Source organism: Schistocerca piceifrons, chromosome 3 (genome assembly GCF_021461385.2).
Source record: "Schistocerca piceifrons isolate TAMUIC-IGC-003096 chromosome 3, iqSchPice1.1, whole genome shotgun sequence".
Classification (NCBI taxonomy): domain Eukaryota; kingdom Metazoa; phylum Arthropoda; class Insecta; order Orthoptera; family Acrididae; genus Schistocerca; species Schistocerca piceifrons.
The window spans coordinates 578,165,998-578,193,065 of NC_060140.1; the positions used below are offsets into that span (position 1 = coordinate 578,165,998).

Consider the following 27,068-nt stretch of genomic DNA (forward strand, 5'->3'; position numbering starts at 1 on the left):
TCCAGGCTATATCGAAAAATATTGCAGTGGTGTAGAACTGTTTCCCGTTAAATTACTTTTCAAATACAAAGTTTTGCACATTGCTCGGATTCACAGAAACAACGCTTATTTCATTCAGGACTCCTGCAGCCACTTTTTCTTTGTTGGCGATGGCTCGCGCCTCTCCTTGGCCAGATTGTTACGTAGCAGGCACACTGACTCTGTACAGTTGTAGGTCAGCTCTCCTTTGAGTGGGCGCCGGTCGGGTTGCTAACAGGTTCTCTTTGTTGTTGGCAGGCCTGGCTCCAGAGTTCCACCGCCACAGGGTGGTCCGCCCACGCATGTTCCACGCCCGTGAGAAGAGGGAGATCTCCAGTTCTCGCCATCCGGTGAGTACACGGACACATCGGCCGCTCTCGCATGGCCAACCTGGTGCGCAGGTTTCAGTATTGTTAACAGCTTGTTGCAGCAGACTGGTTACCGGTAAGGCCGTAATGGATCGTGCCGCATCAGTGAAACATTTAAAACAGCAATTTGTGTGATATCTAATTTGCATTGGTCCATTCCTTGTATTATTTATATTATTGTTCGGCCTCCTAGCCCCCCTGCCCCCATCGCCAAAGTGAATCTGTTTGTTCCCATCACTATCATGTGGAAATACGGTCTGTTAATCAGAGCTCGGTATGCAGTCTATAGTAATCAGTAACGTACTTTAGTGTATCAAATATTGACTATATTTTATTGCCAAGAGCGCGACAGCCTCGACAACATTCATAACGTTGAATAAGCAATAAACAGAAAAACTTCATCCAGTATTGCACTATCTTCACTCTTCTCACAATTACTAACGGAAGTTATATTAAAAATTGAGGGCATAATTAATAGAGCAGTAAAAGATTATTCTCAATAATGACTCAGAATAGGGGCTATGCAAACAGCAATCTGTACCTCGCCAGGAACCATCACTGTCATACATTACTGAAAAAAAAAAACTTATTCTTCACATGCATCGTTTCGGCCTCCTTCGGCATTAAATACGTAGCTGGTTTCTGTCATTGTAGTCTTATAACAAAGCGCATGATCTCGGTCACAGCCCTAAGTAGATATTTCCACGAATACGGATTTGTTTTTAATTTATCACCAGTGGCACTATGATGCAGAATATTTGACATATCGACAATAAGATACCATCAGATACCGTCTTTACCTCTCAGAAACAGTGGGAATCTTATTTTGTGTAACATCCATCGCAGGTATTCGGGCTAGGGGCCAAGATCAGTGGGAAAGGTATATACCACCATAGGTTCTCTGAAAAAACAGCAGGGAATTCTGGTCATGAATTATTAAGTTGATGGGTCAAAACAGCAAAACGTATTTTGATTGTATTACCCTTGATACTGGGAAATATGTCAGTTACTACTGCCAAGCCTGACGCTACCTCAAGCAAACAACTAGCAGCTTCAGACTTGATATGAATTTTCCAGGAGAGCAATACTAGACTTATCGATATCGACGCTTCAATCGTGGGGACATCTGTTTTCTCTGCTTCTTTCACATGGACATATGGTTTTGTTTTCCTTTCTCTGTCTATTGCAGTGGAATTTGTTACACCACGTAACTCAGGCCACAATAACGTAAAATTCAGTCTAGTCTGAGTCACATAATTAGCATTAAACTGTATATTGTGACAGTTTTTATTTGTCGTTGTCACAAGCAGAAGATGGACATAGAGAAAGTGTACGAGGATTTTGAACATGTAAGTCTGTATGTAAATGGAGATGAATATCTGCTAAACATATCTGATTGGAAAGCTGTAGCAGAGGAAGGAATAGAAGAATTATGGGAGAACAGAAGAGGAATAGAAGAGAAAGGCTAACTGAGTTCTGTAACAAATTTAAGTAGTAATAGCGAATACACTGTTCAGAAATCACAACAGAAGGAGGCACATAAGGGGACGATCAATAACTTGCTGTTTGAGGGTGTTGCTGTAGTGCATACCCAATGAAGCGCCACTCCGATGCAGGTATGTAAGCACCGCAATGAAGGCAAGGAATTAGTGTGGCATTCCTGTCTTTCCGACGTGCGTACGGTAAATATCGAAACGTGAACTATGGCGACGTTATTACCAAATGCGTCCAAACAGGACCAACGTGCTGTTAGTCGTTTCTTGGCTGCCGAAGGACAAACACCGGTAGACATCCATCGGAGAACGAAGAATGTGTATGGGACAGCATATCTGTCAAAAGCCACCGTTGTGCAATGGTGTGCCAAGGGGTGCTGCAGCTTCACAACGACGCTCGTCCCCATATCGCAAACGTCGTAACGCAGAAGTTAATGTCGGCTCAGACACTCGACCACCTGCTCCATAGTCCTGATCTCTCCCCATGCGATTATCACGCCGTCTGTCCTTTAAATTAAGGCCTTATTATACAACGATTCCTCTCGGACGAAGATGTGCAGCAGCCAGTTACAGACTTATTCGCGCATCAGGACACGGTGTTTTACCAAACGGGCGTCTTCAGCGTGGTTCATCGGTGGAATGAGAGCCTCTGTGCTCACGGTTATTTTGCCTTTTTGGCATACCGATTCTGGACTGTACTGCCTTCGATCGGAAACTTTTTGATCTCCTCATATACTTCGAAAAATCTGGGGACACGGGGTGATTCCAGCCGGATTACATCATGGTCAGACAGAGATTCCGAAATCCTATACATTTTGTCTCATGCTTCAAGGCAATAGTTTAGTTGGTTCAGTTCACACTGGGACGACAGCGATACGACATTGCGCCACCTCTAGGTGGTGGTGTAAGACACCGACACACACACACACACACTATGTGATCAGAAGTATCCGGACACCCTCAGAAACATACGTTTTTCATATTAGGTGCACTGTGCTGCCACCAGCTGCCAGGTATTCCATATCAGCGATCTCAGTTGTCATTAGACATTGTGAGAGAGAAGAATAGGGCGCTCCGCGGAACTCACGGACTTCGAACGTGGTCAGGTGATTGTCACTTGTGTCGTACGTTTGCACGCAAGATTTCCACACTCCTAAACATCCCTTGGTTCACTGTTTCCGATGCGATAGTGAAGTAGAAACGTGAAGGGACACGTACAGCACAAAAGCCTACAGGCCGACCTCGTCTGTTTAGTGACAGAGACCGCCGACAATTGAGCGTGTGAAATCTTATGGGACTTAACTGCTAAGGTCATCAGTCCCTAAGGTTACACACTGCTTAACCTAAATTATCCTAAAACAAACACACTCACCCATGCCCGAGGGAGGACTCGAACCTCCGCCGGGACCAGCCGCACAGTCCATGACTGCAGCGCCTGACACCGCTCGGCTAATCCTGCGCGGCGCCGACAGTTGAAGAGGGTCGTAATGTGTAATAGGCAGACATCTATGCAGACCGTCATACAGGAATTCCAAACTGCATCAGGATCCACTGCAAGTATTATGGCCGTTAGGCGTGAGGTGAGAAAACTTGGATTTCTTGGTCGAGCGGCTGCTCATAAGCCACACACCACGCCAGTAAATGCCAAACGACGCCCCGCTTGGTGTAAGGACGATTGAACAGTGGAAAAACGTGTGGAATGACGAATCATGGTGCACAATGTAGCGATACGATGGCAGGGTGTGGGTATGGCGAATACCCGGTCAACGTGTAGTGCCAACAGTATAATTCGGATGCGGTGGTGTTATGGCGTGGTCGTGTTTTTCGTGGAGGGGGCTTGCACCCCTTGTTGTTTTGCGTGGCACTATCACAGCACTGGCCTACATTGATGTTTTAAGCACCTTCTTGCTTCTCACTGTTGAAGAGCAATGCAGGGATGGCGATTGCATCTTTCAACACGTTCGAGCACCTGCTCAAAATACACGGCCTGTGCCGGAGTGGTTACACAACAGTAACATCCCTGTAATGGACTAGCCTGCACAGAGTCCTGACCTGAATCCTACAGTACACCTGCGGGATGTTTTGGATCGCCGACTTCGTGCCTGGCCTCACCGACCAACATCGCTTCACTCCTCAGTGCCGCACCCCGTGAAGGATGGGCTGCCATTCCTCAAGAAACCTTCCAGCACCTGATTCAACGTATGCCTGCGAGAGTGGAAGCTGTCATCAAATGTAAGGGTGGGCCAACACCATATTGAATTCCAGAATTACCGATGGAGGGCGCCACGAACTTGCAAGTCATTTTCAGCCAGGTGTCTGGATACTTTTGATCACATGGTGTATCTCAATCGATTCGCTCGATGCAACAGGGTGTTCTGGTTGTTCCACGAAACTATTGTGCAATACAAATTTCAAGTCATCAGAGGTGCCTTGAAAAAAATTGTTTTATGTAAATGTAGCTTAGGTACATCCGTCCAGTTAGTTTCTCACTAAAGCTTATGTTTTTTGTAAACATTAAAAACCGCGGCTTTTATATTCGCATTGGTTCTCCGCTATGCAAGATTTTCATCCGACTCTAAGTAAACTATTCGGTTAAAAAAATAGATTTTTCTCACATGTTATTGTCTGACACCACAGCTCGATAATGAAGAGGTTTTCCTTACGCTGTTGCCCGCAGTTGGTGCGATACTTTGCAAATAAGTAAACCACCGAGCATATTAAGAATTTTCAGTGAAGAATACAGTCGCTGATAAGTTTACGTTTGGTGATTTTTAGCTGATATACTGCTGCATACGAAATATAGCTAACATATAGAAACCGTTTTTAATGGCGGAAAGAGAGCAGAAATCACATTTAACAAAAACCTGGTGTTTGCCTTCTATTTATTTTGCCAGTTTTGACACAGCAGCCGGTTGGTACCGTTGGGCCTTCATGGCCTGTTCGGGCAGAGTTACCTTTTTTATTTTAATTGTAATATCGAAAAAAAAATTCCATGTATTCGTGGAAACACCTTTGAAATTATGAAACAGAGTTACAAAGAAATATGCATGTTATACAAATGTTTAAGTATAGTTGCTTCGCGTGTCTGCAACGCGATTTTGTAAACGTCTCCATGGCAACGCCTCTTCATAGACAACTGTTGCTTTCGCCTACAGCCGTTTGCCCTTCGTAGTTGAAAGCTGTCAAAAGCGCTGCCAGGTATCAGATTTCCCTAAGTTGTCTCGACTGTAGGAGTGTCTCAGTAGTAAAGAATGAATGTATTAAACCTTCATGAATGATGCGGCAGCTTATCACGCATCTCAGTGTTTATGACGTCTTATCTCCCGAACTATAATATATGATAAGCAGATGATTCTTACACCGACAGTGATTGTTGCCTGACAGGAAGGGATATGTGCGCCAAGTTTGATGAAAATCGGTCCAGTATTTTAGGAGGAGATGTAGAAAACACACACCCACGCATTTTCAGTTTTTTGAGCTTTAAATAATAAGACAAAAGAACACCCTCTTCAGAAGCGATCATGATTGAAACGGAAACGTGATTAGTGCTGTCTTGGTGCTTGTCATACGGCAAACCGCAACATTCCAGTGACAACATGAGTGTAGCACCGGCAAGCATCGCGTCGCACGACCTCTATCGCAGCGTGCCCTAAAGTACCGCATATCGTATCGTCTCAGCGTGAACCGCGTCTTAAAGTAGCACGCCCCGTCAACACATGCCACTGACTAAGAATGACGATCCTGTTTTATACCCTGATTTCCTATGTAATTACGCGAACCCTCCTCGAATCAACTGAATAATTACTCACTGTTGCCCTACCAGTAGACGGAAACCTTCCAAACTCATATTTCATCACAGTAACAAACTGTCCCAATAATTCTTTAGCCGGCCGCGGTGGCCAAGCGGTTAAAGGCGCTACAGTCTGAAACCGCGCGACCGCTACGGTCGCAGGTTCGAATTCTGTCTCGGGCATGGATGTGTGTGATGTCCTTAGGCTAGTTAGGTTTAAGTAGTTCTACGTTCTAGGGGACTGATGACCTTAGAAGTTAAGTCCCATAGTGCTCAGAGCCATTTGAACCATTTTTTAAATTCTTTTCGGTGCGACAATTCCACGCGAAGCCCGATCAACGACTCCCAACCCGCATTCTATGGCAAGACCGTCAGCGCTATGGAATTCTCGAACGTGACAGCAAGACAATGCCCCTCTGGAAAGGGCATGCTCAACTCCCAAAGTTCAGAGAACCTGCGATGCGTTAAGGGGTACTTTCTGCTACGTGGTACCACTACAGACAGTAGTGCCCTTTACACCTCTAGGGAGAACCCAGGAGCAGGTATCGACTCTTGTCACAATTTAATAATGAAGAGTAGACTGAAGAGTAAGAGAATACGTGCGGGAGAATGAGTGAGAAAAGAAGTAGCATACTGAACTTCTGAAGAATGATGAGGTGCGTTTGCAGTTCTTTAAGACTGTGGAAGCTGTCGTTATGAATACAATCGGCAGTTCAGTTCAAGAGGAACTGACGTATCTAAAAACGGGCACTCACAGACTTTGGACAGGAAGGAAACTGCGAAGAAAGCTTCACCAACAGAAGGCATTGATCTGCGTAAAAAGAAAACACACAAATGTTCAAGAAAAGACAGTGCAGCATTAAAAATCACTTGTGGATAAAATAAACAGGAAGCCAAGGTGAAATGGCTTCATCAAAAATACGAAGAAGTCGAAAAAGAATGGTCGTCGAAAGGACAGATGGAGCACATAGAAAAGTCAATACATCCTTCTGTGAAATCAAAAACAAAGGTGTCAGCATTAAGAGTGGAGGAGGAATTTCATTGTTAAACACAGAAGAGAGAGCAGATAAACGGAAAGTCTTCATTGAATACGTCTACGAGATGGAGGAACTGCCTGATTAATGCTAGAAGAAGAGATGGAAGTCGATATGGAAGACAAGGGACACCCAGTATTACAGTCTCTGTTGACAGATCTTCAGAATATTGACGATCAAATAAGGCGGAAGACATAGATCGCATTCCTTCAGAACTTCTGAAATCATTGGAAGAAACTACTACTCAAGTTGGTTTGCAGAATTTATGGATTGGAGATAGCAAGGGCGGATGAGCACGAAAACTATCGCAGAGTCTGCAGCTCATTCCCCCAATTTGCTGATAAGAATGATATACGGAAGAATGGAAAGGAATATTGAGGATCCGTTTAATGACTTTAGGAAAGGTAAAGGAACCAGAGAGGTTTGATAATGGGAGCAAGTCTTAAGAAAAATCAATTTATCGACCTAGAAAAAGCGTTCGGCAGCATAAAATGGTGCAAGATGTTCGAAATTCTCAGGAAATTAGGTGTAAGGTACAGGCAAAGAGGGGTAATATTCAGTATGTACAAGAACAGAGAGTGAAAAATGAGAATGGAGGACCAAGAACGACGTGCTCGGATTAGGAAGCTTATAAAACTTTTCGCCCTTATTGTCCAATCTGTGCATTGGATAAGCAATAACACATTTCAGGAGTGGGATTAAAATTAAGGATGAAAAGCTATCAATGATAAAATTCGCTGATCATAGTGCTATCCTGAGTGAAAGAGAGAAAGAACTGCAGGGCCTGTTAATCTGAAAAGCAGTGTAATTATTACCACACTATAGACTGAGAGCGAACTGAAGAAAGGTGAAAGTAATGAGGAGTAACATAAGTTATCTAGGTAGGTACAGAGTGCAGGAAGTGTAGGTGAAGATAGAGACCAGCCGGCCAGCGTGGCCGTGCGGTTCTAGGCACTTCAGTCTGGAACCGCGTGACCGCTACGATCGCAGGTTCGAATCTTGCCTCGGGCATGGATGTTTGTGATGTCCTTCGGTTAGTTACGTTTAAGTAGTTCTAAGTTCTGGGGTACTGATGACCATAGATGTTAAGTCCCATAGTGCTCAGAGCCATTTGAACCATTTTTGAAGATAGAGATCGGAATATATCAAACAAATAACAACGGACGTCGTGCTGGGCCACATTAAACCAGTGAGAAGACTGGTGACAAAAGAAAAGGTTGTCGAACGATCTGTTGCAGTTGCAAATTACACTTCAGTAACTGAAACTCTCCGAAAGAAGAAACGATTGGTAGGACTCATGCTGAGGCAAGAAAGAATGGTTGATTTGGCAATGAAGGAGTGTATGTAGAATAAAAATTGTAGAGGGAGAGAGACGAAGGTTTGACTATAGTAAGCATTTCGTAGAGATGAAGAGGTTTGCACACTTTGTACTGGCGTGATTGTAACAGCAGCGGTGTAAAGTAAAGTTGGTTGGAAGCAATGTGTGTAACTTCTTTCAGGGACTTGTTTTTGGTTCCCTTATAAAGAACAAAAGTAGTGTTATTAAATGATCTCAAAATGACATAATCGCGGCGGTGGACATGGCCTATCTTCTGCTTGAGCGAAAGTGATGGAAAACATTGCTCAGCACTCATGGAACAAGGTAGCGCAGCGTTGAAAATTGTGAACCCTGTGGTCTGTCTTAACCACTGCAAGCGAGAGCCACGAATATTCCTTTAACGAGGCCGTAGGCGACTTCCTCCCACTGTCACGTCCATTTCAATTAGCGGCTCGTCTGTAATAGCCTCGCTGTCGAAAATGTGTTGAGCTCTCAAGGCCCCTACACACGCACCAATCGACCGACTAATTACATTGCTGCCTACACACGCCCTGACTCTTGACCGACTTCACTCAGCTCATACGGCGCCGCCCCGTTCCTGTCGCTGGTTGCGAATTCTTTGTTACATTCATTGAAGTTACGTTCTAGAAGATGTCGCTTGGTATTCCAAAGACACAAACCCTATGATTTGTCTTAGCTGTTTTTAAGGTAAGAAAGCCAAAAAAGCCGGGAGAAAACTGTGATCAAAGAAATGGATAATGCAAAGGTAGAAATGCATCAACGCCCTGGTAATTAAGGAGAAGGGTGTGTGTGTGTGTGTGTGTGTGTGTGTGTGTGTGTGTTTATTTGTGGTGTAGTGTTAACGAGCTGGAGGTCGATGATTTTCAGAACTATTGAGAATGGATGAAACATGGTGTTGGGAGCTACTGAAAGACTTCAGACAATATTTGACGGAAAGAATACACTAGTAAGACAAGTTGCAAGCTGCGAGGAGGGGGATCTTAGTTACATTACAGTTTCTAGCTACTGGCATAAGTTAAGATGCCATCAGATTCAGTGCAACTGTTTCCCCACAATTTCCCTCACAATTATTATTTGAAATGATTCCTGAAAACTGCAGTATGATTACCACTTGCCTCAGCTTATGTCTTGCCGTCATTTAGACCAATTTACCACACACAAACACGGAAGCGTAAGTTTCGAAATACATGGTTACGGGGGAGGGAGTTTGGTGGATATAGAGGAGGGGCGGAGACAAATTTTTAAAAGATTCAGGAGGAGTTTGTTAGAATTAAAATCATGTTTGCAGGATGCAATTCAACGTGGTCAAGAGTAAAGCCTTTATTAAATTTTATTTTCGTGTTCAACCAAACCACTATGTTTATGACAAATTGTTACGTAACTAACTTTTCAGGTTGTTAATTGTAAATGGAGTTTCTTGCCGTAAGCAACAAGTTCAGATTATTACATAAATTTTGAAAGTTAAAATTTTAAAATGCTGAAATATTTTTAACGTCAGTCTACAAGTTTCGAGATTGGATCAATAAAAAAATGGAGAAAGATTAAGGGGGTAGTTGTAATGGTTCAGGTATTCTACATAGTCTTTCCCCCTCTTTAGTGCAATGCGCAGAACGTTCAGCCGTGTGAAACTGTGAGAAAAGCCCTATTTTGGAATATTGCTGATCTCAAGCGCCAAAGCGTTGACGTTTAATTCCTGCTCTTTGTTGTTTTGTGGTAGATTCGTACTGCTAAAACAAAGTCTCGTCAGTCGTGACGATTTTTTTTCCAAAAAATAATTTCAAGTCGATTTTGTTCGGGAGTCAAGACATGCTTTGCACACACATTTTTCTCTTCTTCGAAACTTTCTGGAGAACGACTTCAGTACTTGATTTAGGTATGTTGATCCATAGCGATTTGTGATACGTTGATACACTATGCCAGCTCGCAGCTGACTGGTCGAATACAAGTCTGTTGTTTTACAGTTGTTCGTTCAAGCAGCCATCATACGAACTGCTCTGATGTCGCTTATATGCCAGCACTAAAATCACTCTCGGAGTTTTTTGGGCGGACGGTATATTCCAAATTTTTTGCAACGTCACGCCTTGAAGCTTTTTTGCTGTATAGCAGTACAACCATTTGGAAGGGAATCGATAGTTGATGGTCGCTCAATACACTACAAAGAGTTGTAACGACGTTCGCCAGCTGACGCTGGTTGTGTCAAATATCGAAATTTTAAATTTGAAACCCAGTCGTAACATTTATATAAAGGTAATATAGAACTTTTTGTTCTTATAATAGAACACTTCAACATCAGGCCTCTCACATCTATTTAAACATGCTTCAGGGATTGAAAATATAGGATACTTGCCGAGGATAAAACACCAGATCTGTTTTATAAACTCAAACGTCAAACCCGGAAAATTTTTCGCATATATTCATTTATAAGTAAAAACTACCCTATTGAAAGTGAGGGTGGAAACGTTAAAATAGATAGAGCAACAGTAGTGCTGCCTATGAGTTCACGCTACATCCCAACATTTTGTATACTCACGCGGGTAACAAGGAAAGGAAAAACTGAGCATTTGCCGCACGACTTTCCCGTAGACGCAACTAGTTCTGTTGTGACTCGTCCACAGGCCGAAGGGCGGAGAGCCCACTTGGAGATGTGTGGTCACGACACACCGAGCAGCTTGCGGTTTTGGTTGTTGTGGCTGAGGCAGTGCAGAGATGTCGTGAAGTACTGGCCCTCCTGCCCGCTGTCTGCTCTGACTCCATTATTCATTCCAGGCTGTTGGCCGCGAACCACGCGGTACGGGGGAAAAAAAAGAAGAATTTATTATCCCGCCTGGGTGCCATTTGCAATTAAAATAGACACTGCCGTCGGCCAAGTTCCCTCTAAAGTAATCGGAAGAGAGAAGCCGATAAGGCGCTGCCGTGTACCGACGCTTCGAACCCAAACTCGTGTAATGTAGGTCTTCCAGAACTGCCGTTCGTGCTTCTGATCGATTGCACTGGAGCAGCGCCAACGCGCACACTACTCGCTGCCACACTCCCTCTCGCATGGTGTATGTTGCATTTCCCAACACGATTCGTCGGCTTCGTGTTATCGTTTGTTGTGTTATTAATTAAATTTGCCATATGTGTATGCATCACACGAATGTCATCTTTTTCCTAATGTGTTATAGATGCTAGGTAATTGCTATATAATGTAAATAACTTTCATTAATTATTATCACGTGCATGGAAATTTTTTTTCGCCGTTTTAAATATAAAGTATTCGATTCGGAACCCTGTCGTATCCAAATCGTTTGTTTCCTGCAGACTGCTACGACATAGGCACCGATAAAAAAGTTGAAGAGGCAAGTCAACCGTTTTAAACAGTTTTAGTAAATTTAGCCCTCAGATAACAGATTACAGGTAATAAAACTGGAAGAGTCATTAAATGTGCAACTTTGGACAAAAACCTCCGTTATCTCTCTCTCTCTGACACACACACACACACACACACACACACACACACACACACACACACAAACCTTTTTTTGTATAGATGAGTTAGTAATTTTACACGTCCTGAAGAGGAAGAAGTTCAAAGATGTTCAAATGTGTGTGAAATTAACTGCTAAGGTCATCAGTCCCTAAACTTACACGCTACTTAACCTAAATTATCCTAAGGACAAACACACACACCCATGCCCGAGGGAGGACTCGAACTTCCGCCGGGACCAGCTGCGCAGTCTATGACTGCAGCGTCTGAGACCGCTCGGCTAATCCCGCGCGGCCAAGAGGAAGAGGTATAAAATATTCTTTCTCCTTACGTATAATGGCAAACAAAATTTGTACACAAAACAATGTGCTGTTTCGTTATATTCCTCGCAGTCAGGTTTAACAGAAAAGAGGGAAGTTGTATTTACGGCTTATCAGTTTATCGTTAGAATACTACTATGGAATCTGAATCAGCCGAAAATTTGTGACCTTACCCGTTCGCAGATTAAAACCGTGTAAAATATTGTCATTGACGCTACTGTCCTCAAAGACCCAGCACCGATTTACCCATTCATTTTAATCAAATCTATTCCCAGTCAAGGTGTCATTTGCGACGACAGTAAAAAAGGCCTAGAGTTGGTTTTAAAGGAAAGATCTTTATTCAACAGAAATTCCAGAACAAGCAACGTAACTTCAGTAGGTACGATATAGCTTAAAATATCACAAAAATGACGTATTAAGGAAGAATGGTTGAAAAAAACTAATTAAAATACGTTTTTTAATCCTTAACATCTCTTAAATGTTCTGTAAACGGGGAGGGAAAAACGTGTACTTTGTTCAGTGTTTTGACTAAGACACTATAAGAAGAACAGGGCTGACTTTTTTGCGATTAGGTTCAGTTATTCATCTTACAAGAAAGATTAAGGAAAGGCAAACCTACGTTTCTATCATTTGCAGACTTACAGGAAGCTTTTGACAATGTTGACTGGAATACTCTCTTTCAAATTCTAAAGGTGACTGGGGTAAAATACAGAGAGCGAAAGGCTATTTACAATTTGTACAGAAACCAGATGGCAGTTGTAAGAGTCAAGGGGCATGAAAGGGAAGCAGTGGTTGGGAAGGGAGTGAGACAGGGTTGTAGCCTCTCTCCGATGTTGTTCAATCTGTATATTGAGCAATCAGTGAAGGAAACAAAAGAAAAATTCGGAGTAGGTATTAAAATCCATGGAGAAGAAATAAAAACTTCGAGGTTCGCCGATGACATTGTAATTCTGACAGAGACAGCAAAGGACTTGGAAGAGCAGTTGAAAGGAATGGATAGTGTCTTGAAAGGAGGATATAAGATGAACATCAACAAAAGCAAAACGAGGATAATGGAATGTAGTCGAATTAAGTCGGGTGATGCTGAGGGAATTAGATTAGGAAATGAGGCACTTAAATTAGTAGAGGAGTTTTGCTATTTGGGGAGTAAAATACCTGATGATGGTCGAAGTAGAGAGGATGTAAAATGTAGACTGGCAATGGCAAGGAAAGCGTTTCTGAAGTAGAGAAATTTGTTAACATCGAGTATAGATGTAAGTGAAAGGAAGTCGTTTCTGAAAGTATTTGTATGGAGTGTAGCCATGAATGGAAGTGAAACATGGACGATAAATAGGTTAGACAAGAAGAGAATAGAAGCTTTCGAAATGTGGTGGTACAGAAGAATGCTGAAGATTAGATGGGTAGATCACATACCTAATGAGGAGGTATTGAATAGAATTGGGGAGAATAGGAATTTGTGGCACAACTTGACAAGAAGAAGGGACCAGTTGGTAGGACATGGTCTGAGGCATCAAGGGATCACAAACTTAGCATTGGAGGGCAGCGTGGAGGGTAAAAATCGTAGAGGGAGACCAAGAGATGAATATACTAAGCAGATTCAGAAGGATGTAGGTTGCAATAAGTACTGGGAGATGAAGAAGCTTGCACAGGATAGAGTAGCATGGAGAGCGGCATCAAACCAGTCTCAGGACTGAAGACCACAACAACAACAGATATTATGCACTGAGACAGAGCGAGTTGTTTGAAGCTAGTGACCAGTTTCGTGGAAAGGTCTTGCAAATTCCATAGCTGTTCTCTGTGACTGTTTGAATGAGAACGTTTTGACAGTAACAGATCAGGCCTCGACAGTCATTACTCTTTCGTTCAGCCTGAGAAGACAACACACCGAATTTCCCACGCCTTAATATAACACCAGACCTATGAAATCTTTCTGTAAATGAAGCAGTAGTGAGTCTCATGTTTCTCTAGTTTCATGCCTCCCTGGTTCATGAAAAACCACCAAAAAGCCATTATCGCCGTGCCTAAGCATCGTGTCAACGGTCGTTGACATTGGACGCGCATTCAATCGTAGTGTAGGTTTCTCCTCAGCGTTTCACAGTACCGGTATTTTCGAAATTGCCCAATCGAGAATTTGAATATCAAAGGAGCACTTCGGCACACAATTCATTTCACTCTTATTTTCTTATTCCAATTCAGTATTGCATCAACAAACACGCACTTAGAGACAAGCGTGACGTTCTGGATCATCTGCAAGAGCGACTACCAGGGCGTAAGAGAGAGGTAGATGATGACTTTCGTAGCGAGTGTACTAGTTGTCTAACGTGCAGGAAGTCAACTTGTGTCTGATTCTCCTTTCACTCGCGTCTGTTTAGAGGCAGTCCGGGGACCTTCGCTAACAAGGCCTTTGCGGGTGTAATCGAACGCAGGTGTGGAGATAAGCTACGAAGAGCGCTACAAGGTAGCGTGTACATGATCCTTCATTCCAGACGCGTGAGTTTGCCAGCTAAAGGCTCCAGGCTCGTTGTGTTAGAGGTTTCCCACTCTTGTAAACTACTTAACTTTTGCGTACACTGTCCGCATTACGACAAACTGACCAAAAACCTTCCCATTCGTGTTGAATGTATTGACAGTGCGTGCGGTGCTTGACGCCTCGGATTTAGTACCACAGAGATCAGATGCTTTGTTTTTTCTCGTGAACAGGCAAGTGTTTAGCGGCAAGGAGAGGCCACAGCATGACTTCCTACCGATAACGAAATTGTTAAGAGACGGAACAACATGTCGGATCGACGAGAGCGATGAGAATCTGTCGTGACCTTGATGGGGCAACCATCTCGGCATTCACTTGAAGTAATTCACCGACACCGCGGAGAACCTTAACATCAGTATCCGCACAGTGATTTGAACCGCTCTTTTTCCAGAACTGTCATATAGTGTGTTAACCACTAAGCCACTCTGCTCGATAAGTGCTTTGAAATTTCGTAACTAACTGGATAATTTTTATGCGTCACAGAGAAACCTTTTTCCGAGCACCTACAAATGTATCTGTACCCTTTGTTTCCTGCATTTGTCCACAAAGTCTTCGAATGGTGTTTTGGCTATCTGTATGATGTGTGAGATGAATAGTGACTACATCCTTATTACTGGACTTTGCTACTTTATTTAATTATAAACAACTTCAGAAGGTGGGTTTTCGTATAAATGTACATACAACAAATTGTTGTATGTAGTACCTCTTATGTGAAGATAATCCGAACTAATTAGAGATCTTCTACATGATAAAATACTCGTATTTTCCTCGCTCGCTCGCTCACACGTACAAAATGAACAATATTTCCCAGACTGAAAAGCTTATAGAACAGGTAATTATCCTTGTGTCCGATATAAAGCTTTCTTTAATGTCTTGTACAAAGGATGATTGAGATAACGTGAAGATTCTGGTGTCAACACATTATTTCCGGGAGTTGTTTTCTCAGTGATCCGAAACGCAGTGATGTTATGTTTATTGAAATTAAACGCTCCAGATGCCAATAATGTTGTTTTGTTCGCACAACCGGTTTCGACTCAGTTGTATCCCATTCTCATATATGATGGATGTTTAAGCTAAGGGCCGCGAAGTTATATAATAAAATTATTTATCCGGACGATATGCGCCGTTGTCAGTTATTTTATTGTCCACATTGCAGGTCATCCGAATTTATATAGCATATTACGTGACTGTGCTGTTATCGGCATTAACACCAAAAATACTTGGAAATGGCAGGTAATTAAGCTGACACAGTTACGTGAATAAAACTTCAATGGATGTGGCAGCTGGACCGTTTAATTTCAATACACATGCTGCTGTCAACAGCTACGGAGCAACTGCTGCGCACGGAGGAGGCAAACCAATCTAACTATTCTCATACGAGCAAGGCATTTTTCATTGACGTCATCTATGATTTCTTCTGTTAGTGAAGATAATCTGTGGAGCGCTCTCACCTGCCTTCTTCAAATCTTCGTGAGATTGTGTTGGTCCACAGCCTTGTCAGAAATTGCAGACTTCCAAGAAATGCAAACACCTGCTTACACCAATCCTCCCGGCGTTCAAGTGCTAATGCCAAACCTGTTGTTAAACACGTGAATGCAAAGAAGATACTTTGTCCTTGCAAGCAGCACAAATGTAACCGCCACCGAATATTGGATATTGGAAATGAGTTTCGCTGTTTTTACGCTGTTCGCTATAGCGTTAGAGGCGGATCCAAAATCCCGCAATAGGAGTATGCTGGGTGTGCTTCTCTAAGCCCTCAGATCCAAGTCAGTAAAGCCTTCAAACTACCTAAAAGCGGTTCCGTTTTTACAGCGGAAACAGTGACAATTTGGGAAGCAGTCAGGTTTGTACCTTCAGTTTCCTTCTCAAAGATATTACGGTCACAGGAGATGGAATAAAACAACCAATCGTTATATACTGAATGTTGTACTGGCATCTGTTCCCTATAAACAGAGGGGACAGAAGTTCCAGCCGTTATGGATCCACTCACAAGCTGCAACCGCTATAATGAGGCAGCTGACATATTAGCGGCCGGCCAGTGTGGCCGAGCGGTTCTAGGCGCTTCAATTTGGGGCCGCGCGACCGCTACGGTCGCAGGTTCGAATCCTGCCTAGGGCATGGATGCGTGTGATGTCCTTAGTGCTCAGAGCCATTTGAACCATTTGAACATATTAGCGAAGCAAGCTGCAGCTAAGGGAACTGTCCTTGATTTGAAATCGCCGTATGCAGATTGCCTACGTGATATCAAGAGCCACTTAAAATATCAGCGACAAGAGATGTGGATCGTGTACCAACAAATGAAAGATGGGTATTGTGCGGCATTACAATCTTAAATTCCTTGATTTACGAAGACTTCGGCAGATCAACGATTTCCGTCATTATTCGACTCCGCTTTAACCGTACCTCTTTTCCTTTACGTCTACATAGAACCAACGTTCACGGTATTGCTACATGTGTTTGTGAATATGAGTTAGAAACTGATGTTTTGGTGTCCCAAATTTTACTAAGAAAGATTTGAATTTTTTGGAGGCATTGATGAGTATGGTATACTACCTCCCTCGATCAATTTCTTTTATTCATCTGCATCTACAACCTTGTATTGTATTGAACTGGGACCAAGAAACGACGGAGACGCTTCGCCCCGCCGTAACCCTCAGTGTTTCACAAGCCCACAACCGGCTGCAGCAGTCCACTCACCCCACCGCCGCCCCACACTGAACCCAGGGTTATTGTGCGGTTCGGCCCCCAGTCGTAATTCTGGAGCATGAAACATGCTCCACAATTCTACAACAAATTGACGTCAACGATATAGCTCTAGAATTATGTGCATCTATCCTGCGTCCCTTTGAACACGGGAATAAGCTGCGCTTTTTTTACAGCCGCTAGGTACCCTACGTTGCTCCTCAAAATTACGATAAATTTCTGCTTGAAGGGAAGCTAGTTCTTTCGCATAGTCTTATAGAATCTTTAATGTGTCTGATTTGTTCCTGATGCCTTTCCACTACTAAGCTATTATAGTTGCTTTCCTTACAAGTATAGGGAAAATCTTTAGGTTTTAGTAATATTCACATTTTCATTTTGATGTATTGCTTACAATTAAATTGCAGCAAGCTTTGATAACAGAAAAATGTGTTTTTTTTAAATTTGCTTTGGAAAAAAATTGTGAAAGCTTGAGCTTTTACTTCTGTAAATCTTTGTTTATGTATTTCCTCTGTACAATTAAGTACGCACTGTAAAGGTTTGTTTTACACGGCTAAACTGGAGGTCATATACAAAGAAGTGTTCACCTGGGAAAAATAGCTATGCGAACCGTAGTAAGCAGACGTCTCTGCTGTGAAGCATGGCGAAGATTTTGTGCTGATACTAACGGTCGTATAGTGGTTTTCATTGCGTCCAGCGGTCTCATTGAAAGGAAAGGTGACAATCTAAGGCCGGCCGGTGTGGCCGTGCGGTTCTAGGCGCTTCAGTCTGGAACCGCATGACCGCTGCGGTCGCAGGTTCGAATCCTGCCTCGGGCATGGATGTGTGTGATATCCTTAGGTTAGGTAGGTTTAAGTAGTTCTAAGGTCTAGGGGACTGATGACCACAGATGTTAAGTCCCATAGTGCTCAGAGCCATGTGAACTATTTGACAATCTAAGGACGTAATCGGCAAATGTCCCCCCACTTCGCCACTGTCTTCTGGTATTGTTGTCCAGAGCTTCCCAAGTTATCCACATGATAATTTGTGTATGTTGTAAGTAGTAACGGTCGTATCACACTTCCATGGGGTACACTACTTGTAACGTGCGCGTGGGGCACACGATACTCATTAAAGCCTGTACTATGGTAAGTGAGCGGGGGTTCACTTTACGAGACAGGATTTTCGTATAGATATTGACCGCATGTACCTGAATGGTGGCAAATCAGACTTACACCCACTCTGTAATAACAATGATCCTAAAGTATGTACCAATAGCGTCAGTATGTCACGTATGTACCAATAGCAACACTGAAGATGCTACCAATTTGATAATAATACGGTCGCCAGCCTAATTAGGCATTAACTGAGTTTCTTCCTTGTACAAGTTAATGTATATTCATGCAAAACAACACGTAGTAACACTGCATAATGTAGTGAAATTTTAGAACCAGAAAATCTATTGAACTGATAGTTTCACTATAATGTATACTACAAAGCTTCGTACTGTCTATTGATCTGATTAAAATCGGGCATAGGTTATTCTAGAAATAGCACTTTCGAGCCACACACAAAATGTCAATTTTGATAAAGATAAAACACTGATAAATTTCGACTTATATATTGACTTTAACTTTTGCTGGTCAAACCAATGTGGAACAACACTTCAGAATTCAAATGAATAAAGGGGGGGGGGGGGGGGGAACCTGAAACTGTTATGATCACTACATCACTACATTAAAAAAATTGATTACTGAAATTACTGAAATTATCATGCGTTCAAGATTTCCAGTATATGAGTTACTATTCTTTTTATCATATTTACTTTTCATTTAAATACCTTTATATCTGTCTCGAAATAATTAAACTTCATTACTATATCAGTATTAAAGTTATCTTTCAACTTCGTTAGACCTTCGTTATTCATTTACTGGTTCATTAACAAAACAGTTCTTTAAACACCATTCTAACATAACTAGGTCTGCAAGTAATTATTATTAACACAAAATTTAATTTTTCATTTCGGGACACTCGGATTGCACATTTGGAAAGGACCCTGCCTAGGTTAGTTGTGAGGATAATTAAACGGGGGGAAAGTTCTGGTAAAATTTAGGTTATTATTGAACAGTTCACTCTATGGTCCATACGCATACAGTACTAAAAGTTTCAACCTGCTTGTATCGATGCAGCGGTTGGCAGGCGGCGAGGCACAGAGCTCACATACAACCACAGCTATGGCTCTTGACGTATCGGCACTTTAATTCTTCTTAGCGTCGCAATACTTTTCCCTTTAGTGCCTGTGGAATTTTGCCATGCTGTGTGGGCGTTGGAACGGCATACCCGAGGCTCAGTGAAACTACGTCTTCCAGGAGAGCCTCCTCGCTCCAGAAGGTGTTGATCAGACCAACGCCAAACTCCGACTACTACTGCTGAGCCCGATATGCCGTACCGTGCCGTGCGCATTTTCCCGCGCTCGCCTGCCATCCACCTTTTACCGCTCCCTTACAGACAGGGTATTCGCCCGAGGTTTTGCATTCTACATATCCTAACACATTGCCTACGTATGGACCAGACGCACAGTTACAATTTTCAACATCTTACAATAGTTTTAACATTTGTTGCATTTCAATTCCATTACAATATTGCTTGACATTTGACATAAACATTAATATTCACATTGAAACTCGTTTACAGTTTTCTTAACACACTGGCATGAAACAAAAAAGAAAGGAAAGCAGAACATTAATTACTCAAGTTTATCGAAAAATCAGAAGAAAAAATTATTATATGTACAATAGGACAGTCGTTGTTGTTACATACTCCTGAAATAACTTTAACATATGTCATTTTGTTCCCTTGAGAGCGTCGTGTTGAGTTTCTTAATTATACAAAAAAGACGCCTTATTGACGAAACGCTCGGACATCATGATTTAGATAATTTTTACTTACTCCATAGCAACGCTGAAATGGTTTTCCTAACACGGACATTACCGGTGTCCACTTACAACGCCAATTGGAACCCGAAAAGAACAAACTATAGTTACCTCACTGTACGAGTCTCATTTTATTCTAATATTACGAGTACATAATCTACATCTTCATTTACACGATTACTCTACAGTTCACAATTAACTGCTTGGCAGAGGTTTAATTGACCCGCCAAGAAGCTATTTCTCTGCAGCTCCACTCTCGAACAGCGGGCGGGAAAAACGAACACTTATACCTTTTCGTGCGAACTTTGATTTCTCCTATTTTATTACAATGATTAGTTCATGTGTAGGTGGGCCCTAACCAAGTATTAACGTTTGCAGAGGAGGAAATTGGTGATTTAAATTTTCTGAGTCGATCCTGTCGCCACGAAATGCGTTTTTGTTTTAATGATCCGTGTATCATCATATCCGTGGCTCACTCTCACCTTTTAGCCGATAATACAAGACAAGGTGCCCTTCTCTGAACTTTTTCGATGTCCTCCGTCAATCCTACCTAATGCGGAGCCCACGCCGCGCAGCTATAATCCATAAGAGGCGGACAAGCGTGGCATAAGCAGTCTGTGTAGTAAACTTGTTGCATGTGCCGAGTGTTTTGCCAGTAAATCGCAGTGTTTGCTTCGATTTCCCCCACATAATTATTTATCTGGTCGTTCCAAGTTAAGTTATTCGTATTTGTAATCCCTAAGTATTTAGTTTAATTCACAGACCTTAGATTTGTGTGATTTGTCGCGCAACTGAAATTTAGCGGATTCCCTTTAGTACTGAAGGGGATTGACTTCACACTTTTCATTATTTAGAGTCAGTTGCCACTTTTCGCACCGTATAGATACCTTGTCTAAATCATTTTGCAGTTGGTCTTGATGATCTTCTGACTACGAGACGATAAACGACTGAATCTTCTGCAAACAATCTTAAGAGAGCTGCTCAGATCGTTTGCTAAATCGTTTACGAGTATATCGCCTCCAGGTTCAGAAGACTGTTAATGACATACCTGCTGAGGCAACAAAAATGACTACCATTGGTCCTGTACATTATCTTTACCCCTGTACAATCATATCTTCGTCATTCCCCAGTATTCTTAGCTGATGTAGTCTCTTTCAATTTTGTTTCTCCGTAAGTCGCTACATCAGAAAACGTATTTTGTACGCCTATAAATTCTATATGTATCTGTCGCTGTTATTATTGTTATTATTATTATTATTACTATTATTATTATTATTATTATTATTATTATTTCTTTCTTTTCTCAGACGTTATGTCTGGTCAAAAATGGAAAGTGACGCGGACCTTGTTCAAGCGTGACTTCCTTTTAACTGTACGGTATATGTTACAATGCATTTAGGAACTTTCGGGTAATTGAACAAGTGTCAATAATTACGGATTTCTGTAGTTGTCTATATAAGTTTGGATGTAGCTGTATTGCATTGATGGACTGGTGGATATTGTGTGATATGACTCCTGTAGTTGATAGTATAATTGGTATGTCAACTTTATCCTGATGCCACATGCCCTTGACTTCCTCAGCCAGTTGGATGTATTTTTCAATTTTTTCTCCTGTTTTCTTTTGTATATTTGTTGTATTGGGTATGGATATTTCGATTAGTTGTGTTAATTTCTTTTGTGGACTGGCAAGACAGCCAATCCACGAGGACGGGAGGCCGAAGGGCATGCGTTTAAGCTCAGGCAGGATGGCGTGAGGTCTGGAAAATGACAAGGTCTTTATAGTAGCAAAAATAGTACGTAGCTTCTGGAATACTTAACTTTAATCCATAATTGGTGAACATCGGTCTGATGGTACATGCATCACAAGATAAATAGCAGTTGATAATGGCGCCTTGCTAGGTTGTAGCAAATGACGTAGCTGAAGGCTATGCTAACTATCGTCTCGGCAAATGAGAGCGTAATTTGTCAGTGAACCATCGCTAGCAAAGTCGGCTGTACAACTGGGGCGAGTGCTAGGAAGTCTCTCTAGACCTGCCGTGTGGCGGCGCTCGGTCTGCAATCACTGATAGTGGCGACACGCGGGTCCGACGTATACTACCGGACCGCGGCCGATTTAAAGGCTACCACCTAGCAAGTGTGGTGTCTGGCGGTGACACCACAATTTCTTCTTTTTATTGGTGATTATGATGTTAGGTTTGTTATGTGGTGTTGTTTTATCTATTGTAATGGTTCTGTTCCAGTATAGTTTGTATTCATCATTCTCCAGTACATTTTGTGGTGCATACTTGTATGTGGGAACGTGTTGTTTTATAAGTTTATGTTGTAAGGCAAGCTGTTGATGTATTATTTTTGCTACATTGTCATGTCTTCTGGGGTTTTCTGTATTTGCTAGTATTGTACACCCGCTTGTGCTGTGATCTACTGTTTCTATTTGTTGTTTGCAAAGTCTGCATTTATCTGTTGTGGTATTGGGATCTTTAATAATATGCTTGTTGTAATATCTCGTGTTTATTGTTTGATCCTGTATTGCAATCATGAATCCTTCCGTCTCACTGTACATTTTGCCTTTTCTTAGCCATGTGTTGGATGCGTCTTGATCGATGTGTGGCTGTGTTAGATGATACGGGTGCTTGCCATGTAGTGTTTTCTTTTTCCAATTTACTTTCTTCGTATCTGTCGATGTTATGTGATCTAATGGGTTGTAGAAGTGGTTATGAAATTGCAGTGGTGTAGCCGAAGTATTTATATGAGTGATTGCTTTGTGTATTTTGCTAGTTTCTGCTCGTTCTAGAGACAATTTTCTTAAATTGTCTACCTGTCCATAATGTAGGTTTTTTATGTCGATAAATCCCCTTCCCCCTTCCTTTCTGCTTAATGTGAATCTTTCAGTTGCTGAATGTATGTGATGTATTCTATATTTGTGGCATTGTGATCGTGTAAGTGTATTGAGTGCTTCTAGGTCTGTGTTACTCCATTTCACTACTCCAAATGAGTAGGTCAATATTGGTATAGCGTAAGTATTTATAGCTTTTGTCTTGTTTCTTGCTGTCAATTCTGTTTTCAGTATTTTTGTTAGTCTTTGTCTATATTTTTCTTTTAGTTCTTCTTTAATATTTGTATTATCTATTCCTATTTTTTGTCTGTATCGTAGATATTTATAGGCATCTGTTTCTTCCATCGCTTTTGCTGAATACTTCTGTTGTCTTTAGTAATTGGTTGAGTTGTTGATTTGTTGCTGCCAGTAGTTTTAGATCATCCATGTATAGCAAATGTGTGATTTTGTGTGGGTATGTTCCAGTAATATTGTATCCATAATTTGTATTATTTAGCATGTTGGATAGTGGGTTCAGAGCAAGGCAGAACCAGAAAGGACTTAATGAGTCTCCTTGGTATATTCCACGCTTAATCTGTATTGGCTGTGATGTGATATTATTTGAATTTGTTTGGGTGTGGTTTTCTAATTTTTCATTACTGTTTTAGGAACTGTATCAATTTAGGATCTACTTTGTATATTTCCAATGAGTGGAGTACACTATCAAAAGCTTTTTGGTAATCAATGTACGCGTAGTGTAGCGACCTTTGTTTAGTTTTAGCTTGATGTGTCACCTCTGCATCTGTTATCAGTTGCTCTTTATATCCTCGTGCTCCTTTGCAACAGCCTTCTTGTTCTTCATTTATAATTTTGTTCTGTGTTGTATGTGTCATTAATTTCTGTGTAATGACTGAAGTTAATATTTTGTATATTGTTGGTAGGCATGTTATGGGGCGATATTTAGCTGGGTTTGCTGTGTCTGCTTGATCTTTAGGTTTCAGATAAGTTACTCCATGTGTAAGTGTATCAGGGATTGTGTATGGGTCTGCAATGTAACTGTTAAATAATTTAGTTAGTTGTGAATGTGTTGAGGTGAACTTCTGTAGCCAGAAATTTGCTATTTTATCTTTAATTGCTTGGGTGACTTCATGTTGCAAAATTATCACTTCAGGCATTTGTGGTATCATCTTGTATGTATCTGTTTCTGTTTGTATCCACCGTGCATGCCTGTTATGTTGTACCGGGTTTGACCATGTGTTGCTCCGGGAGTGTTCCACGTCTGTTATGTTTGGTGGATTGTCTATTTTAATGTGCGTGTTATCTATTGTCTGGTAAAATTTCTTTTGGTTTGTGTTGAATGTTTGGTTTTGTTTCCTTCTATTTTCACTTTTTTTGTATCTTGTAAGTCGTTTGGCCAATGCTTGTAATTTCTGCTTCTTTTCATCTAATTGCTCTATCGCTTCTTGTTGTGAGATTTTATCTAACCTTTTTCGTTTTTTTTCTGACATTTCATTTCTTATAAATTGTGTTAGCTGTCCGATGTCTTTCCTCAGTTTTTCTATTCTGATCTGTAGCCTGTGTTGCCATGCTGGTTTTGTGGGTTTCTTCTGTGTGTTGGTTGGTTCTGATCTCTGCCTAGTGTGTATGTTTAGTATAGTGATTGCTCCTACATAAACCAGTAGTTGTGACTCTTCCATAGTTGTATTTTCATTTATTTTGTTGTGTATGATTGTGTTGATAGTTGTTACTGTTGTTCCGACTTGTGGGTTATTTGGTGGTCTATGCAAGAATGGTCTAATGTCTGTATTTGTGTCTTTGTATTCTATGTATGTCAACTGAAATTTTTCTTCTTTATCTAACATGTGTGTCACTTCATGTTCTATTTGTGCTTGTTCTGGTGGCTGTCTTAAGATTTCGTTTTCCTCTGATTGTTTAATTGATGCGGGTTGTTCTTTGTTTGCTCTGGGATGTTTGAGTCCATTACTGTATTTTCTTCTTCTTCTTCTTCTTCTTCTGATTGCACATTATTTTGTTCCAGTATTTGTTGTACTTGTTGTTTGATGTTTTCTAATTCTGACTGGGGTATCCTGTTATTTTTTATTATTACACGAATCTGTTCAGCTAGTCGTTGTTCTGTTAAAAATTTTAATTGTGGGTATCTGGTAATAAATGTTGTGTATACTTGTGATCTGTATCCAGTTGTGTTGGTTCCTAGGTTTGTTGCTTGGTAATAACAGAACATGAGGTGTCGATTAACTTCATCTGACCATCTCATCCTCTGTCTTTGTTTTTCTTCTAGAGTGGTTGCAGGAAGCATGTCCTGCAAAACACCTCTATTTGGATTTAAATTATATTCCGTGTGGCTAGCATTGTCGTTACTATTGTGGACGGGCATAGGGTTCAAGCGCCGTCCCCGACCATGACAGCGCTTGTCCGAGGCTTCATTAGTTCTGTCCCGAACCAACTAATCACACTAAAAGGGGGGTTAGCCCTATTAGTGGTTTGTTCTTTTCGTCGCCTTTTGCGGCTGACAGAACATACCGAAGGCCTATTCTTTTCCCGAGCCTCCACGGGTTTTATTATTATTATTATCATCATCGTCATTATTATTAGTGTCAGCGGCGGCATTAGTTGAAGTACTGCCAATATTAGCGGCATTAGTGGAAGTACTGCCAATATTAGCTTTATTGGTTCATAGTCAATATTATCTAATCACATTGTCTATATAGACATTCGTATCATTAAAATACTAATTATCATTAAAATTGTTATTTCTTAGATAACTTATGTGTGAAACCCGTGTCACATGTAAGAAAGGGCCTGATGGTCCTAATCATATCAGTAGAAATAAATAAATAAATGCGTAAATATAGGTCAGAAACAGCAGAAGACCTATAACAGTCGTGGAACGCCAGATATTACTACTGTTTTACTCTGACTTCACGTCACTTACTACAAACTGTGGCCTTCCTGACCAGAAATCACGAATTGAGTCGGACAGCTGAAGCGATACTTCATAGGCAAACGATTTCATTAGAAGTCACTTGTGAGGAATGGTGTCAAAAACGTTCTGGAAGTATGGAATTATTTTGAGGTCCCCTGTCGATAGTGCTCATTACTTTCTTTGCTTCCTTTCGTTTTGTGACGTGAAAGCATCCTTTTAACCTACTCACTGTTTCGTACAAATTATCACGGCAGGAGTTAATTAACTGTATTGTTGAGTAGAAGTTGCAGAAGCTACACACACACACACACACACACACACACACACACACACACACACACACACACACACACACAGAGAGAGAGAGAGAGAGAGAGAGAGAGAGAGAGAGAGAGAGAGAGAGAGAGAGTATTTGCGACATTACCGCGGGACTGGTAGCTTGTTTCCGGCGCTGTCTTATCACGGGCGATGTAGCTGTTCTGCCGCACCGAGTGCATTCTGCGCTGCCGGCTGTGCTGTACCGCATTTAATTATTCGCCCGCGTCCCTGGGGCTGGCAGCAGTTGATTATTCGCGGCGCGTACCGCCGTCCATTATCTTGTTTGGAAAGGGGGTCGAACGCGTGCGCGGAAAAGCGCACCTCTGTGCTACTGATTTACCACCGTGCTTCCGGCGCGCATTCGTCCCATAGCTTTGTACTCGGAACCGAGCTACCGACCATACGTTAATGGAGTCTTGTTCTCCTAAAGGACGTTCTCATTTTGCGCCCATGGCAGTTGCGCTTCACGACACACAAGACCTCACAGCGCCGCGACGCATTCTCTGAGAACTTGTCGGGAATTGGCCGGTATATTACGAAGCATTTCTAATGTCATTGATCTGGCAATCGTCAGTTTCTAGGTATAATATAGCGACGGAAATGGATTGCCTTACACCGTGGACACCTTGACCAGACGCTAACGGTCTGTTACGCCAGTGTTTGCATGCCATTGGCATTTGTTCATGGCTTAGTTTCGCATATTTTCATTACAGAAAAGCCCTTCCCTCATCTGAAGAATGTGTAATCACGTGATGACCACTGGGTGCCTGTAAGGCTGCTGAATCTTTTCAACTGGGGATCGCAACAGTGCATGCCCAGAGGACGTATGACCATCTTTCGAACTTTGAGAAACGTCGATTTATTAGAAAGAGAGGGCATGGAGATAGATCCTAGCAAGAAGGGATTCGCGAGGCGAGTGCATCTCCAACTCTTGGAATGATGGATCTGGAAGCTACTGGATATGAGAACATGAGCGATTTGGTAATTTTTGCAGGGAGGCTGAATGCTCCCCGGTATGCGAGGTAAA

At 41.8% G+C, this 27,068-nt stretch overlaps 1 protein-coding gene across 1 annotated transcript in view; it reads left to right on the plus strand.

The window, feature by feature from the left end:
- The window catches only part of LOC124788853 (mucin-4), a 258,570-nt gene that overhangs the window by 108,108 nt on the left and 123,394 nt on the right, over positions 1-27,068 (plus strand). The window contains exon 3 of the mRNA XM_047256137.1: positions 257-368. Within this exon, the coding sequence (XP_047112093.1) occupies positions 257-368 (112 nt within the window). The remainder of the gene's footprint in view (positions 1-256; positions 369-27,068) is intronic.